This window comes from Sinocyclocheilus anshuiensis, unplaced genomic scaffold (genome assembly GCF_001515605.1).
Source record: "Sinocyclocheilus anshuiensis isolate Anshui unplaced genomic scaffold, SAMN03320099.WGS_v1.1 scaffold869, whole genome shotgun sequence".
NCBI lineage: Eukaryota > Metazoa > Chordata > Actinopteri > Cypriniformes > Cyprinidae > Sinocyclocheilus > Sinocyclocheilus anshuiensis.
In genome coordinates this window covers 1,431,937-1,446,378 of record NW_015558630.1, presented here as the reverse complement: position 1 = coordinate 1,446,378, position 14,442 = coordinate 1,431,937, and the positions used below count along the sequence as shown (strand labels likewise).

Genomic DNA, 14,442 nt, shown 5'->3' with positions numbered 1-14,442 from the left:
TTTTTATCCATCTTTCGCGAAGAATGGAGCTGCGTTGGAGTGTTTGATAGTATTTTGGGTGCTGTTATATCGCTACACCATACAATTTGTAGATAGAAAAGGCTGAAAAGGTTTTGAGGTTAATGTGTTACAAATAAATCAAGCATAAAGCTTGAGATACTATTTTAACCTGGTGAAATGTAAATGTCACAGGGCACGAAACTATATTAATTTCTTTTCTTTTTTTTTAATCCATCTGGACCATAGAACGGGACTCTCAAAGCCTTGACATCCGGGTATCCGGTAGATAAATCGGTAAATTCTAGTAAAATCACAGGCTTCGCTTATCCCGTGCGAATGCACCACACGAAATTCAGAGGTGGGGGGTTAATTTCAAAATCACACAAGGTCCCCAGATAATACTAATCCCGTGCGAATAGGGCTCAAGTCATTAGGTCCGTCAGACTTAAGATATTTTAGCGGTAATGTGACCAAACATATTTAAGACCCATCGAATCCGAATTTGAGACATTTTAAGACTTTTTAAGGCCTTATATTAGGAAAACGTTATTTAAGACATTTTAAGAACCCGCGGACACCCTGTGCTCCACATTAAAGAAATGGTTCACCAAAAAAAAATCAAAAAAATGTATATTCGCTGAGAAGCTACTCAACCTCAGGCCATCCAAGATGTACATGAGTTTATTTCTATATCAGAACAGATTTTTGGAGAAATTTAGCATTACATCACCTGCTTACCCATGAATCCTTCTAGGTCACTTAGATCCCAAAATGGTAATTTTTTGTTGGTACCACGATCTCGCCTGCAACTTTCTTGCTTTTATTTATATATTTTTCTTACGTTTTTGTACAGCACTTTGGCCAACTAAGGTTGATTTTAAGTGCTTTATAAATAAAACTGAACTGAACTAAACAGAGTCCAAACTAGGGCTGTCACGGTGAGGGAATTTCCCTTGCGGTAATTTTGACGCGCGTTCTAGACGGGCTTTCAGTCAGTGCAGTTACAGTGTTGCGCCACAAGGTGGTGGAACGTGACGGTCATTCAACTACACGTTCAAAAACGCTGATTCATTCATTCAAAGAGACATAATGAAACACTCTCTTGAAATCATTTTAACTTTGAGCGCCACTTTAGAAGGCTCAGCTGACCAGCTATGCGTCGATGCTAAGACAGAGATTTCGCTTTCCTTGGACATGACAACATATTTTCACAAATATATATGACTCGGCCTGGAGGACAGACGCAAGTAATCGCACGCGCTCAGTCGATCTCTCTCTCATTCACTGTCTGTTTAGGCTTGTTAAGTGCAAATCTACGGAGCCTCTGTACAAATCAGCATGGTACACATTATGTTATCATTACTAACTTGTTTAATATTCAGTCCACATGCATGAATTGTAAAACGAGAAGGGCATAACCTCACGAAAAAATAAAACACGCAAAAATCGCGGTTGGTTCTTGCATTCCTCTGCGGTTTGCTCGTCAATAGCGCGGTATTGCGATATTGCGGTTATCGCGACAGCCCTAGTCCAAACAGCTAAAAAAAAAACAACAACCCACAATTAATCCACATGACTCCAACCTATCAATTAATGTCTTGTGAAACAAAAAGCTGTGTGTTTCACTGGAGAAAGCAATATTATGGATAGAGGACTCGTATTTTAGCCAGAAGCAACGATTTGAAGTTAAAAACATCTTGATGGATTTATTTCTTAGAAACACACAGCTTTTCACTTTGAAGATAATTAATGGACTGGAGTCGTGTGGATTATTGTAATGTTTTTATCAGCTGTTTTGACTTTGATTCTGACGGCACCCATTCACTGCAGAGGATCCTTTGGTGAGCAAGTGATGAAATGCTAAATTTCTCCACATTTGCGCCGATGCAAAAAACAACTCATCTAAATCTTGGATGGCCTGAGGCTGAGAATATTTTCAGCAAATTTTAATTTCTGGGTGAAATATTCCTTTAAGTACAGTTCCTGGGGTAACCAAATGCTGGCTGATTTGTGTCTTCTACTAGCTGTTTTTGTGAAAATTGTGGTATTCACTGGCTTGGTAAAAGTACAGCCTGCAAACTGTCTTTAATCTAAACAAATTCATGTCCTCCTCAAAATGAGGAATTCTGAAGACCTGTTTGACATTGTAGTTAAAAATTTGGACTGATAACCAAATGATTCCATGAAATACCACCATACCCTTGGGCCTTGAGCACTTAACCTCAGATGCCACCATTTGGATAAAAGCTTCAGATGATTAAATACTAAATAGATTTACTTTAACATAAAGAAACCATTCTAACTATAGAGGCTCACTTTTCAGTATCCAGCTGCATCTTTTTTGCAATAACAAATATTATAACAATCATGTAATGCGATTATGGCATAATCACAAAAGTCTTTTGTGTACCAGTGATGCACACATGCAGTGTTGCTCCTCATGAGAGTAATTCATTGCAACAGTATATCAAGAATAGGAATGCAGCCATAAAGAGTACTTTATACTCACTCTGTAGCAGTTCAGAGATTAAATTCATCATCTCTTTCGGAGAAACCGCAGCTGTGGCCCCGGTCCCCGATTTCTGGGTCTTCACTCGGCTCTTTTTACCCATCTTTCTGGTCTGGGAGAGAGGATGGCTGTAATAATGCAACAGAATAAATTAAAAAATAAATAAATATGATTACTTTTGATTACAGTAAATATTAAAGTAAAAATAAAGCTAATATATGACCAGGTTTCGTATCTCCTTCATGCAGCCTAGAAGCCTGTACAATAAATGCGCCAATAGTCTGATTCTATTACACCTCTTATAAATATTTAGGTCCAATGGACTAGGTACAGTATATTCATAACTAATTGGTAGATACATGTGAATGTTTCACATCCAAATAATCTCTGAGCCTAGAATTACTGCCAAGAAAGGTTAAAGGTCTCTGTGAGGGATTATACGGATGGCTACAGTGAGCCAAAGGGCACTAAATCAGGTACTTCATTGTAAACACTGTACATGTGGTTTACAAGAAACTCATCAAATACAACAAACTTGTGTCATTTACATAAAACGTCCATGTAGTTAAACGGAATAAATGACTCCTATGGCAGCTGTTCCCATATTTCAAAAACGGTCTGGCTGCTTTACCTGTACAAATTTGGGCAATGCACAAAAAGGCCACTCAAAGAACATTTTTATAGCAATTCTTTATAATTCTATTTCTATATAAATTGTACATAATTCTATAATAAGAATTCTTATAATAAGCTTCATTGCTTTACTTTTTTTGTTATTGTGATATATAGAATAAACATGATATGGACCGTTTTATTAATTTAAAATTGAGTTTCTCAGAGATGAATACATAAGCCGCCAACGTTTCAACCGTGGATATGTCCATCAAATACCCAAAGCCAACTGTTTACTAAATAATGACAAGCCCAATTGTATTACTGAACTGCAAATTGGATTTAAACACTTAAAAGTCAGCTACTTAAGATTGAAACCACAAAGGGAACCAGCAGCAGCACTGTAACTATTCTGGCTGACAGCATTAGACAGCAAATACATGCAACAAACAACAAACTCAACATATCAAAATTCAAAATACAAGTTCAGTATATTAGGTAATGATCTTAGCAGATTGATGCCTTAAAATAACTCAGCCTGGCCCAATCCATCCATTCAAACCCACCAGTAGATGATCACCTGCTTCACATTGCACACTATTGCACTGCATGTCAGTCTTCATTTCAAACACTGGGTGGTCCAGTGATCATGAATTATACAAATGCATGAATGAAAACCTCAAGAAACATATAATCCATTCATCCATTCATCTAACTATCTGTCTGTCCATGGCCCAAGTGTCTCAAACCCTGGTTAGTTGCCTACACTGACATCATTTTAAGGCATCATAGGCACGTTTGAAACGTTCAGACAGTAGTTAAAACGTTCAACAATATGTTGGGGAGCGTACTGAACGCTTTAAGCACGCCTACGACGCCCAGATATGGTGCCTAAGTAGGCTGCTCACAAGATTTTGAGACACATTCAATGTGTTAATAACCAGCATGCCTGTATTTCGCAATTTGCTGAATTTGCCACCGTTTACAGCGTACATTTACGAAGCATTTGCAGGCATGTGGCTTATTATATTTTGCTTAACTATCGTAAACACCTCGTGCACATTTGCAAACATCACTTAATCAGACTGAACACCAAAACTACCTTCCAATTGACTGCAATGATCCTCCTGTCAACCTGGAATTCAATCCTCTTCTACACGGTCTGCTGATAAAACCTAACCCTTCAGAGGCAAAGCCACGCCCTGATAAGATTTTCAAAAAGCGGATTGGCCCATTGACGCGTTTGTCCCGCCCTAAACTTGTACAGAAGCGTATTTTAATTGGCTAATGTTCCATACGCAACTGCGTACGCGTGTGATAATTGGTTAAAGAGTAATTATTTTTCACGTCTCTAAACTGTACGCCTCTATTGGTTCGCGTTAAGGCGGTACCCGTTTGCAGTGACTTTACTGGTCGTGAGAGGAGTCGATCTGTGCGGTCAGCTTTACAAGGTTGGTTTGACTACACTAACAGAAAAGGCTTCTGTGTCTTGTGATTGGAAGTTTACTTTGGGTTCGTAAAGTGACCGTAAAAGGATAAAGTTTGCGCAACGTGATTTGTGGAGGAACCCGTCAATCAAAGCCACAACATATAAAACGTAACACATAGCTATAACATATTGTTGTAAATGTAACATCGCTTATATAAATTTCAAGTGAAATCATAATGATTTATAATGTGTTTCCAATAGCGTTTAAATTAAAATGTCATTTTAATAATAGTTAATAATTTAATAAATCAATAAATCGTATTATTTATTTTATACCACTTTATAATATATAATTTATTCTCTTTTTTACTTCCTACATTGATATTTTTATAATATATTCACAAATTGTGAGCACGTAGGATTACACATTTTACGTAAATAACATGGTTGCAAAATTGGCAACCTTTATATTATATTATAGAATTAATAAAGAATAAACGGCTCATGTAATAAGGAGTTTGACCTTCTGAGGTTGGCAAATAACATATTCTGAAGGCTAAACACCTCATTTCTCCGACCATTTGCTGGAAACGACCACATTTCAGTCATTCAACGTTAACATTACTGCAACTCCAGCAAATCTCCAGTAGATGGCAGACTCTGCCTTTTTTCTGCTGTTCATTTCATACAATTCAAAAAGGAGATGAGACATTATACAAAGAGAAGGATTCGGTTTTATTTCAAATCTACAAGAGGGTTATTTGCAATTTATTTAGAATTTGTATTAGCTAAAATACAGGTCCATTCTCAGCTACATACAGCTTATTAAAAATATATAAATGCATGCTAGTTACAGGTATTCTACAGTAATAGTAGTTATTTACATTGCGCTGAATTGTATGTCCTAGAATACAACTTCATGTGTGTTTTACATACAGATGAGCTACACAGAACATTGAAACATCAAATCCTCACTCACAAAAGAAGCAGTGCATTTGAAAAGAAAATAGGAAAATATCAGCATTTCAGATTCTTTTGTGCTTTAAACTTAAGAACAAAAAAAGTCAGTAGTTGTGTATTCTAGATCGGTTTATAAAGGACACTTTTAAATGGATTTCAAAAATAGTTTTAATGTATGCATGTGCTTCTTCAACACTAATGATTTAGGTATTGTGTTCACATGAAACATCACAGCATAGCAGAGACATTATTTACTGTGTTATTATCAGCACACACTGTTTTACTGACCCAAATTCGTCAAGTATCCTTTTCATAAAAATATGCAACTATTTTCTTTACTTATTCAAATGTTTGCTGCTCATTTTGTTCTCATAAACATCGGACAAACAAAAAAGCCACCTGCTGCATCCAGTGAGAAAAAAAACATCCAATACGAATGTGATTTCAGTCTAGCACTGTAAAAGTGCGCTCATAAATACACAAATTCAATGAAATATCCACAACTTTAATACAAAAAATAAGAAGATCGGCGGAGGGATTTCAGCAATGCTCAAAATAGCTTCGATTTAAATGAACAATAAAAAATTATGGCTTATCGGGTCACTGGTTTTAAAAAAAAAGAGCTTTGTGTGAGTGCAGCAAGCATCTTTTGAGACAGTTCTTGTGTACAGAGATAATGGATCTGCATTATAACACAAAACTCAAAACCCCTCATTTACTGCGTTCATTTACTTTCATTCATAAGACATCGCTATATATCATGTACAGTACACGCATAAAAGATGTTGCCTGATAGTCTCATGAACTAGGCCTATGGAGCAGAATTAGAAGCTTTACACAAAATTCAGCAAAAGAAGCTTATTTTTAATAATGTAAACCTTACAATTTATCCAGTTTTTATCAGTGCATACTGTATGGTCCGATTCAATTCAGTATACGCTGAAATGTTAAGCTTGGTAAAAGGAAAGGAATAATGGAAAGTGTGACTGGCTGAGGTACTTTACATGCTCCAATCGCCGATTACACAATGCTAAAGTTTCATCATATACGAAATGCTTTTTGAAACAGTGTACTGATGAAACCTCACACTGCTCCTGGAATCAGGGTGAACAAAAAACAAGCATCACTTCAATACTTGCATTCATCCAGCACAGAGTTTCTCTATTGCACCTATTCAGTATTTAGAACCTGAAATTGAGCTCCAGTTATTTTCCTATAGGACTCAATCTGTAGACCTAAAACGATTAAAAGATTAAAAGGAATAGTTTTCTCTAAATCTGTTCCGATGAAGAAACAAATTCATCTACATCTTGAATGGCTTGAGGGTGAGTACATTTTCAACAAATTTTCATTTTTGGGTGAACTATTCCTTTAACAGTACTTTCAATTATGACCCCAGAAAGCCATAAGGTCTCGTATGTAATCAAAAGCACTGCATTGGGACACATTACAAGATACTGATATTGAATTTTGACTCCATCTGCACAAATGAAGGCATAAAAAAGCAGCTTCATTAATCACGATTGTCGATTTGGAACTTAAAGTAATATGCTTTGAGTTGAGCTGGCATTTATAAGTACTGTTTGAAAAAAACAACACATAGCATTAATTAAATGCTTAAACTCACGAGCTGGCCTGCATATATCCTCTGAATATTTTCAGGTTATTTTAGAGTATGTATTTCTGGGAACCTGAGCAAATGTGTTATTTGCATTCATGAACTATACCTGAAAAGGAATTTTTTAAATTAAAATGTTTGTTTTTCAGCTATGTTAATGGTCCAAAATGAACACTGATGAATAAATATAACTTGTTAATAGTCAATGGCTGGAAACTTTATAAGTAACATGATTCTTGGTTTAAGTTTAATTGCAATGATAATAATCTCTGACATTCTGATGTGATGGGTGTGGCCCAAGTTTATTTAGTAATTATTGTTTTTTTATTCTAAAATGTTTATTCTAATTTTTTTTCTAAATGTAAAATTCTTGAATACTGACCTGTTTAGTAATGACACATAGTAAACCAGCTAAAATCATTATGAAAAACTTCAATTAAATACATGTTTAAATTAAATTAACATTTTAAAAAATATAATTACAAAAATATTTAAATGACAAAAAGACTTCTTAGGGAAAAGTGCAAAGTATAATTTTCCTGATTTTGAAGTTGAGACAAACTCAAAAAAGAACAATTCTGGCAGATGTCTTCTTTTGAGTATTTAATTATTTGTTTGTTTTTGTTTTTTTTCAAAATTTAAAATTCTTGAATAATGGCCTGTTAAGCAATGACACCTCATAAACCAACTCAAATTATATAAAAAAAATGTGAAATTAATGTATAAATTAAAAAATAATTGTCAAAAAAAATTTTTCTCAGTTTACCAAATTCTGAGGATACCTTTGGGACTTTTACTGCACGAAGATGCAGCTGAGATCTAATACCATAATTGTTTGTATATAAAGTTAAACATTTTGAAATATAAGAAGGTAATTTACCAAGAAGTGCCTTAGCAAAAACATATACATGTGCCATTCTACAGATTCTTAAACGTTGACATAAGTTGTCAATGTGGACGTTAAAAGCTAGTTTTTTTGTCCAACCATATGCCTAAATATTTATAATAGCTGACTCTTTCGATTTGAGTGCCATCTAAAGTTGAAATTGCTATATCTGTGAATATAGCAATATTCACAGATATAGCAGCAGCTATTTATAGAAGATGCTGCAGAATAAATAACTGTATCATTGGAATACAGATGCATATTAGCGAAGTCCACACCAAAGTCTACATAAACACCAATTTAAATATTAATACAAAAAAAGACTGATTTTTATCCTGATTTGAACACTTTTTATGTATTTGCTAGAGGGGAAGTTGAGACAAGCCCAAAAAAAGAAAAATTCTAGGAGAATTTTTTATAATTTTTACATACTTAGGGAAAAGTCACAAGAGGCACAAATATATATTAATATATTCTTTAATAATCTATTATTATATTATAAAGTGAAGAATTCCGGAGTTAAGCAATAACTCATCATGCAGAATGAGCTTCAAAAAGGGAAGATGGTTGGTTGGTTGGTTGGTTTGGTGAGTGGGTGGGTCTAGGGACTAATTACAATCAGAAAAGAAAGAAGCCCTTGTGCTATCTGAGATTTTGCTTTTGACAAGCTGAGGTTCTCCGTGCAGGAACAGAGCACAGGTCCCAGATTCCAGGGGCTCTTCAGGGAGCAGATAAACCTGCATTGTTTCAGTGATCAAGTTATTTTAATTGCACAGACAACTGTGCGGTAAACACGCCGAGGACTTTTGCCAAGGCCTCTCATTAAAGTGGTCTGAAACTATATATCATGTACAGTACACGCATAAAAGATGTTGCCTGATAGTCTCATGAACTAGGCCTATGGAGCAGAATTAGAAGCTTTACACAAAATTCAGCAAAAGAAGCTTATTTTTAATAATGTAAACCTTACAATTTATCCAGTTTTTATCAGTGCATACTGTATGGTCCGATTCAATTCAGTATACGCTGAAATGTTAAGCTTGGTAAAAGGAAAGGAATAATGGAAAGTGTGACTGGCTGAGGTACTTTACATGCTCCAATCGCCGATTACACAATGCTAAAGTTTCATCATATACGAAATGCTTTTTGAAACAGTGTACTGATGAAACCTCACACTGCTCCTGGAATCAGGGTGAACAAAAAACAAGCATCACTTCAATACTTGCATTCATCCAGCACAGAGTTTCTCTATTGCACCTATTCAGTATTTAGAACCTGAAATTGAGCTCCAGTTATTTTCCTATAGGACTCAATCTGTAGACCTAAAACGATTAAAAGATTAAAAGGAATAGTTTTCTCTAAATCTGTTCCGATGAAGAAACAAATTCATCTACATCTTGAATGGCTTGAGGGTGAGTACATTTTCAACAAATTTTCATTTTTGGGTGAACTATTCCTTTAACAGTACTTTCAATTATGACCCCAGAAAGCCATAAGGTCTCGTATGTAATCAAAAGCACTGCATTGGGACACATTACAAGATACTGATATTGAATTTTGACTCCATCTGCACAAATGAAGGCATAAAAAAGCAGCTTCATTAATCACGATTGTCGATTTGGAACTTAAAGTAATATGCTTTGAGTTGAGCTGGCATTTATAAGTACTGTTTGAAAAAAACAACACATAGCATTAATTAAATGCTTAAACTCACGAGCTGGCCTGCATATATCCTCTGAATATTTTCAGGTTATTTTAGAGTATGTATTTCTGGGAACCTGAGCAAATGTGTTATTTGCATTCATGAACTATACCTGAAAAGGAATTTTTTAAATTAAAATGTTTGTTTTTCAGCTATGTTAATGGTCCAAAATGAACACTGATGAATAAATATAACTTGTTAATAGTCAATGGCTGGAAACTTTATAAGTAACATGATTCTTGGTTTAAGTTTAATTGCAATGATAATAATCTCTGACATTCTGATGTGATGGGTGTGGCCCAAGTCAAAAATATATATACAACCATTTGAAAGTTTGGGGTCAGTAAGATTTGTAAAAAAAATAAAAAAATAAATAAATTTAAATGAATACTTTTATTCAGCAAGGATGCATTAATTGTAGCAAAAAATGACATTTAAGATTTCTATTTTAAATAAATACTGTTCTTGTGAACTTTCTTTTTTGTTGAAGAATCCTGAAAAAAATATCACAGTTTCCACAAAATTATTAAGCAGCACAACTGTTTTCAACATCGCTAATAATAAGAAACGTTTATTGAGCATCATATCAGCATATTAGAATGATTTCTGAAGGACCCTGTGACACTGAAGACTGGAGTAATGATTCAGAAAATTCAGCTTTACCGGAATAAATTATTTTAAATTGTAATAATATTTCACAATATTACTGTTTTTACTGTATTTTTGATCAAATAAATGCAGCCTTGCTGATCATAAGAGACTTCTTTCAAAAACATAAAAAAATCGTACAATCCAAACTTTTGAACGGTAGTGTAAAAAAAAAATCCTTGAATAATTGAATAAGTTGGAGTGGTATTATGCCAAAATCAAAAAGCTTTTAGGAGTGGAAAGGATCTTGTAGGAGTATCTCCGTGGGGTATTTATCTGCGTAAGAGCTGTGTGCTTTCATTCCCTATCTGCAATGAGAAATGAATCCATTAAGTTGCCTTGTATGAATACTTGGATGGTGTGCACATAAATAGAGCTATGATTTAGCTTGTGCTAACTGCGAGTCCATTATATATTAAACTACCACCTGGCGTTGTAGGTAATAGGTTTGAAATGTCTCAACTGAATGCCATGGGCTGAAAGAAGCTGGCAGTAGAAGCGAAGTTCTTTGTGTCATTTTACAAAGTTGCCCAGTTCTGAGTCTGTCTGTTCCTCCCGTCATATTCACAGATTTGTTTGTTTGTTCAAGGCCCTGCTGGTCATTGACATAGGAGCTACAAAGGGCCTTTGAACTGGTTCCCAGAGAGATGTTGGCGGATGGAGGGTTTGGATCCTGCCGCATCCCCGAGCTTACGCCACACAACCTGAACACACAAAGCAAACACACAGTTGGGTGAATCTTATGGCTATATGAAATCTTGTAAAATGAAAAATGTCTTCAAACTATTTCTTCAATGTTACCATACAGTATGTCCTCGGATGAAGATCTGGTCGTATTATAATGTGTGATGGTGTGGATTTTTGATATTGTGTGTGATAGTAATGATGATTGTTCAGGTTCTGGAGATAAGTCTTCATTACAGAACACATTAGCTAGCAGTTAATTAACTAATAATATAAAAAATATCTAAATAAACAAATATATATACAGACAACTGTGCGGTAAACACGCCGAGGACTTTTGCCAAGGCCTCTCATTAAAGTGGTCTGAAAGTGGGTCTCTGTTGTGCAACATTGAAACAGTGTCCTCAATCAAAGCCGATGTAATTATACGAAGTGACAGGACAACAAACACATGGGAAAGAGAGTACAAAATTACAGCCCCTTTCTGTTGAACAGGGTTTTATTAATGGACAAGAGGGAAGTAAGCTGGGGTTCAGGGTAGGAGGAGGCAGATAGGAGGTGTTTCTAGGTAGACTCACATTACACATCTCTCTGACAATGGCTTTCTCTTTCTCACTGAGATCCTCCTCGTAGTCCTCTGGGAGCTTCCTGTCTAGGTTCTCGTGGACTTCTAATACCTACAAAGCAAAGTAACAGAGGGTTAAACGATTAATGGTGCTTGCTAAATCAAGCTTCACTATTACTATGGGTCATACTTATACACTGTAAGCACTGTGGCAGTGAGACATTTTTTAGTTTTCTCTGGTTCCAAAATGTTATGTTGTCTTTCAAAAAACAGAGATCCAACAAATCATAGAAAATCCTCTAGGTGGCAGTATTACTACAGTAAGTAACAGTAACACTCATAAAAACAAGGATGGGTCCTAAAACCTATGCTTTGGGAATGAAGAGAGAAACAAGTTTCTACCATGAAACTTGATCTATTTCCTGTAAAATTAGGCTCGACTTTAAACATTTTGATGATTTTTCCCACTTTCTACTGATAGACATTGAGGTATAACAAAGAGAGTACAAGAAACTATTAAAAAAGGTAGGTAACCGAATTGAGAAATGGCGCAAGCCTAATAATATAGCATAATATAATTCAGCATGATATTTTATAGCATCCGTTAGTTCTGAAATTCAAACACAACTTGTAAGTATGGCTTAATTTTGCAATATGTGCATCAGAATCTCACTTTCATGGCATGTACAACAGCTTCTGGTTTCTGTGCTGCCGGCAGGTATCCGGTGACGGGGGGCAGCAGATCACCTCCTGGCATCCGCGTAGACCCCTGTAGACAGATGGACACACATTCGTCACAATCAAAAATCACTCATACTGTTCTCTCGTATTACCAGAGGAGATCCAAGCACTGGAAAAGCCCATGGCTGTTTCTCTGAGTCAACTCGGGCTTGAAATGGGTTAAAGCATCTCATTATAACTCATCTCTGCTTGGACCCCCTTCATGGGTATGCATCAACAAAGAGCTCTTTCAGTGCACAGGGTCTGGTGAGCCCCTGTTTAGACACAGCCCTTTGAGTCCCATTCTAGCGTTAAATCCACAACAATTGAGCTGGCATTTCAGCACCGGGGTCGGGAGAGGACCCCTGGATGGAAACTGCGACTCGCTTTTGGCCTGTGAGAACAGGACTGTGATGTTCACTTGCAGTTGCCAGCAGGTTTAAGGGCTAGAGCCGTGGGGACTTTACCTTGGACTGACCCGAGTACATCCCGAACCAATGGTCGCTGTCATGCATCGCCCCGGCAGCCTGATTAGAGAAGCCCAGGAGTCCCACAATTCATTCTGCATGGATTCATTTGCCAGTGCTCGAATTATCTGGATTTTTTAATAGCAAATTCCAATATCTATTCAGGGCCTTACAATTCAACTATCTCATATGATAAAGTCGTATAAACTATATTGTAATTGAATTACATGAGATTAAATGTAAGCTATTTAATTCCCATAAAATTCTATTGTATAAAATAGAATGCAAATTAATAGAAATATATTCATAAATACTTCATACCACTTTAATTAGATTTTATGAATACATGACTGATTGATATATAAAAACGATTAATATAAAAAAAGAAATAATAATTAAAACATCTTAAATAATTTTAATAAAGAAAATTATTCTATGCAGTTACACAATTTTATACTGAAATGTCACAATAATATATTTAAAAATAAAACTTAATATAGATATACTGTATATTATTAAATAATACATATATATGATTATATTTCATATTAAATAAATTCACAGTTATTACAAATCTTGTTATTTTGCTTGTGTAGACTAGATTGACGTGAAAATAAACAATAATTTAAAACCATTTTAGCATAAGGCTCTAACATAACAAAATGTAAAAAATGAAAGGGCCTGAAAATGTTTTCTTTATTAAAAATGTATTCTGTGCAACTCTCACAGTATATTCTAACAAGTAGGCACAGTTACATTCTGTTTACATTCTAATATGCTGAAATAGGCACAGAGTGCTATAGAATAGCCTTCCGTGTGTTAATTTTGTTGACCTAAAAAAACACAATTTCATCAGATTATCGATTATTCAAAATAATCCATTAAGAAGCAAGTGGCATCTCCAGGCTTTAACATAAAATAAGCGATCATCGCATTTGTTTGGAGCCCAGTTTTGAAGCCTTGCCATAAGGAACATCTGTGTGACTGGCTAGAGTGCCTAGTGCTGTTACAAACAGAGCAGAGGAGGTATGACTACAGATGCAGCCTAATTCAATCATTAAAGGGGTCATATGATGCTGCTAAAAAGAACATTATTTTACAGATCTTCTTTATGCACCAAGAGCTTGTAACACTCCAAAGAGAAAGGAAAAATTGAAATCGCATCATATGACCCCTTTAAGATATTTCTATAGACCTTTCCTTTCAGATCTAAGACCAATAATATTAGATATTCCGAAGAGATTTACTAATGCCTCTATAAATGCACACTGCTAATCTATCATCTGTTTAATCCGCAAAATGCATTGATCATAAACACCACTTGGAAGTCACAGTCAGATAACAGGCTATAGCCTGGATTAAACAAATCCAACGATTAGACCACATGAATACAGCTGTGCTTTGCTCTGATGTGTGCAGCGCATGTCTTTAAAGAAGACAGGAAAACGTGGATGTTAAAGGTATAAAAGTAATAGGTCCATCAGCCATTAAAAAATTAGCAAAATTGAAAAAAGAATTAAGTATCAGCCTTTTTTTTTCTCAGTCTGTCTAAAAAGATGTGTTTATAAGATCCTGGGCAGCTATAACAAGCACTTATAAAGAACAAACAACAGTATATGCAAAAGTTGGTGACATCGAAACT

General features: G+C 35.4%; 1 protein-coding gene, 1 long non-coding RNA gene and 1 pseudogene across 2 annotated transcripts in view; 1 reads left to right on the top strand and 2 right to left on the bottom strand.

The window, feature by feature from the left end:
• Positions 1-4,291, bottom strand: part of LOC107680782 (histone-lysine N-methyltransferase setd3-like) — a 28,284-nt pseudogene extending 23,993 nt beyond the window's left edge.
• Positions 4,292-5,283: 992 nt separating this feature from the next.
• On the top strand, positions 5,284-12,782 carry LOC107680784 (uncharacterized). Its single transcript, XR_001633185.1, has 3 exons — positions 5,284-6,835; positions 10,954-11,092; positions 12,332-12,782. It is a non-coding gene; the product is annotated as an uncharacterized LOC107680784 (long non-coding RNA).
• LOC107680783 (coiled-coil domain-containing protein 85C-A-like) overlaps positions 10,568-14,442 on the bottom strand; it is a 44,084-nt gene continuing 40,209 nt past the window's right edge. The window contains exons 3-5 of the mRNA XM_016476830.1: positions 12,287-12,382; positions 11,627-11,725; positions 10,568-11,068 (exon numbers count right to left, since the gene is read on the bottom strand). Coding sequence (XP_016332316.1) covers positions 10,979-11,068; positions 11,627-11,725; positions 12,287-12,382 — 285 coding nt within the window. The 3' untranslated portion in view covers positions 10,568-10,978. The remainder of the gene's footprint in view (positions 11,069-11,626; positions 11,726-12,286; positions 12,383-14,442) is intronic.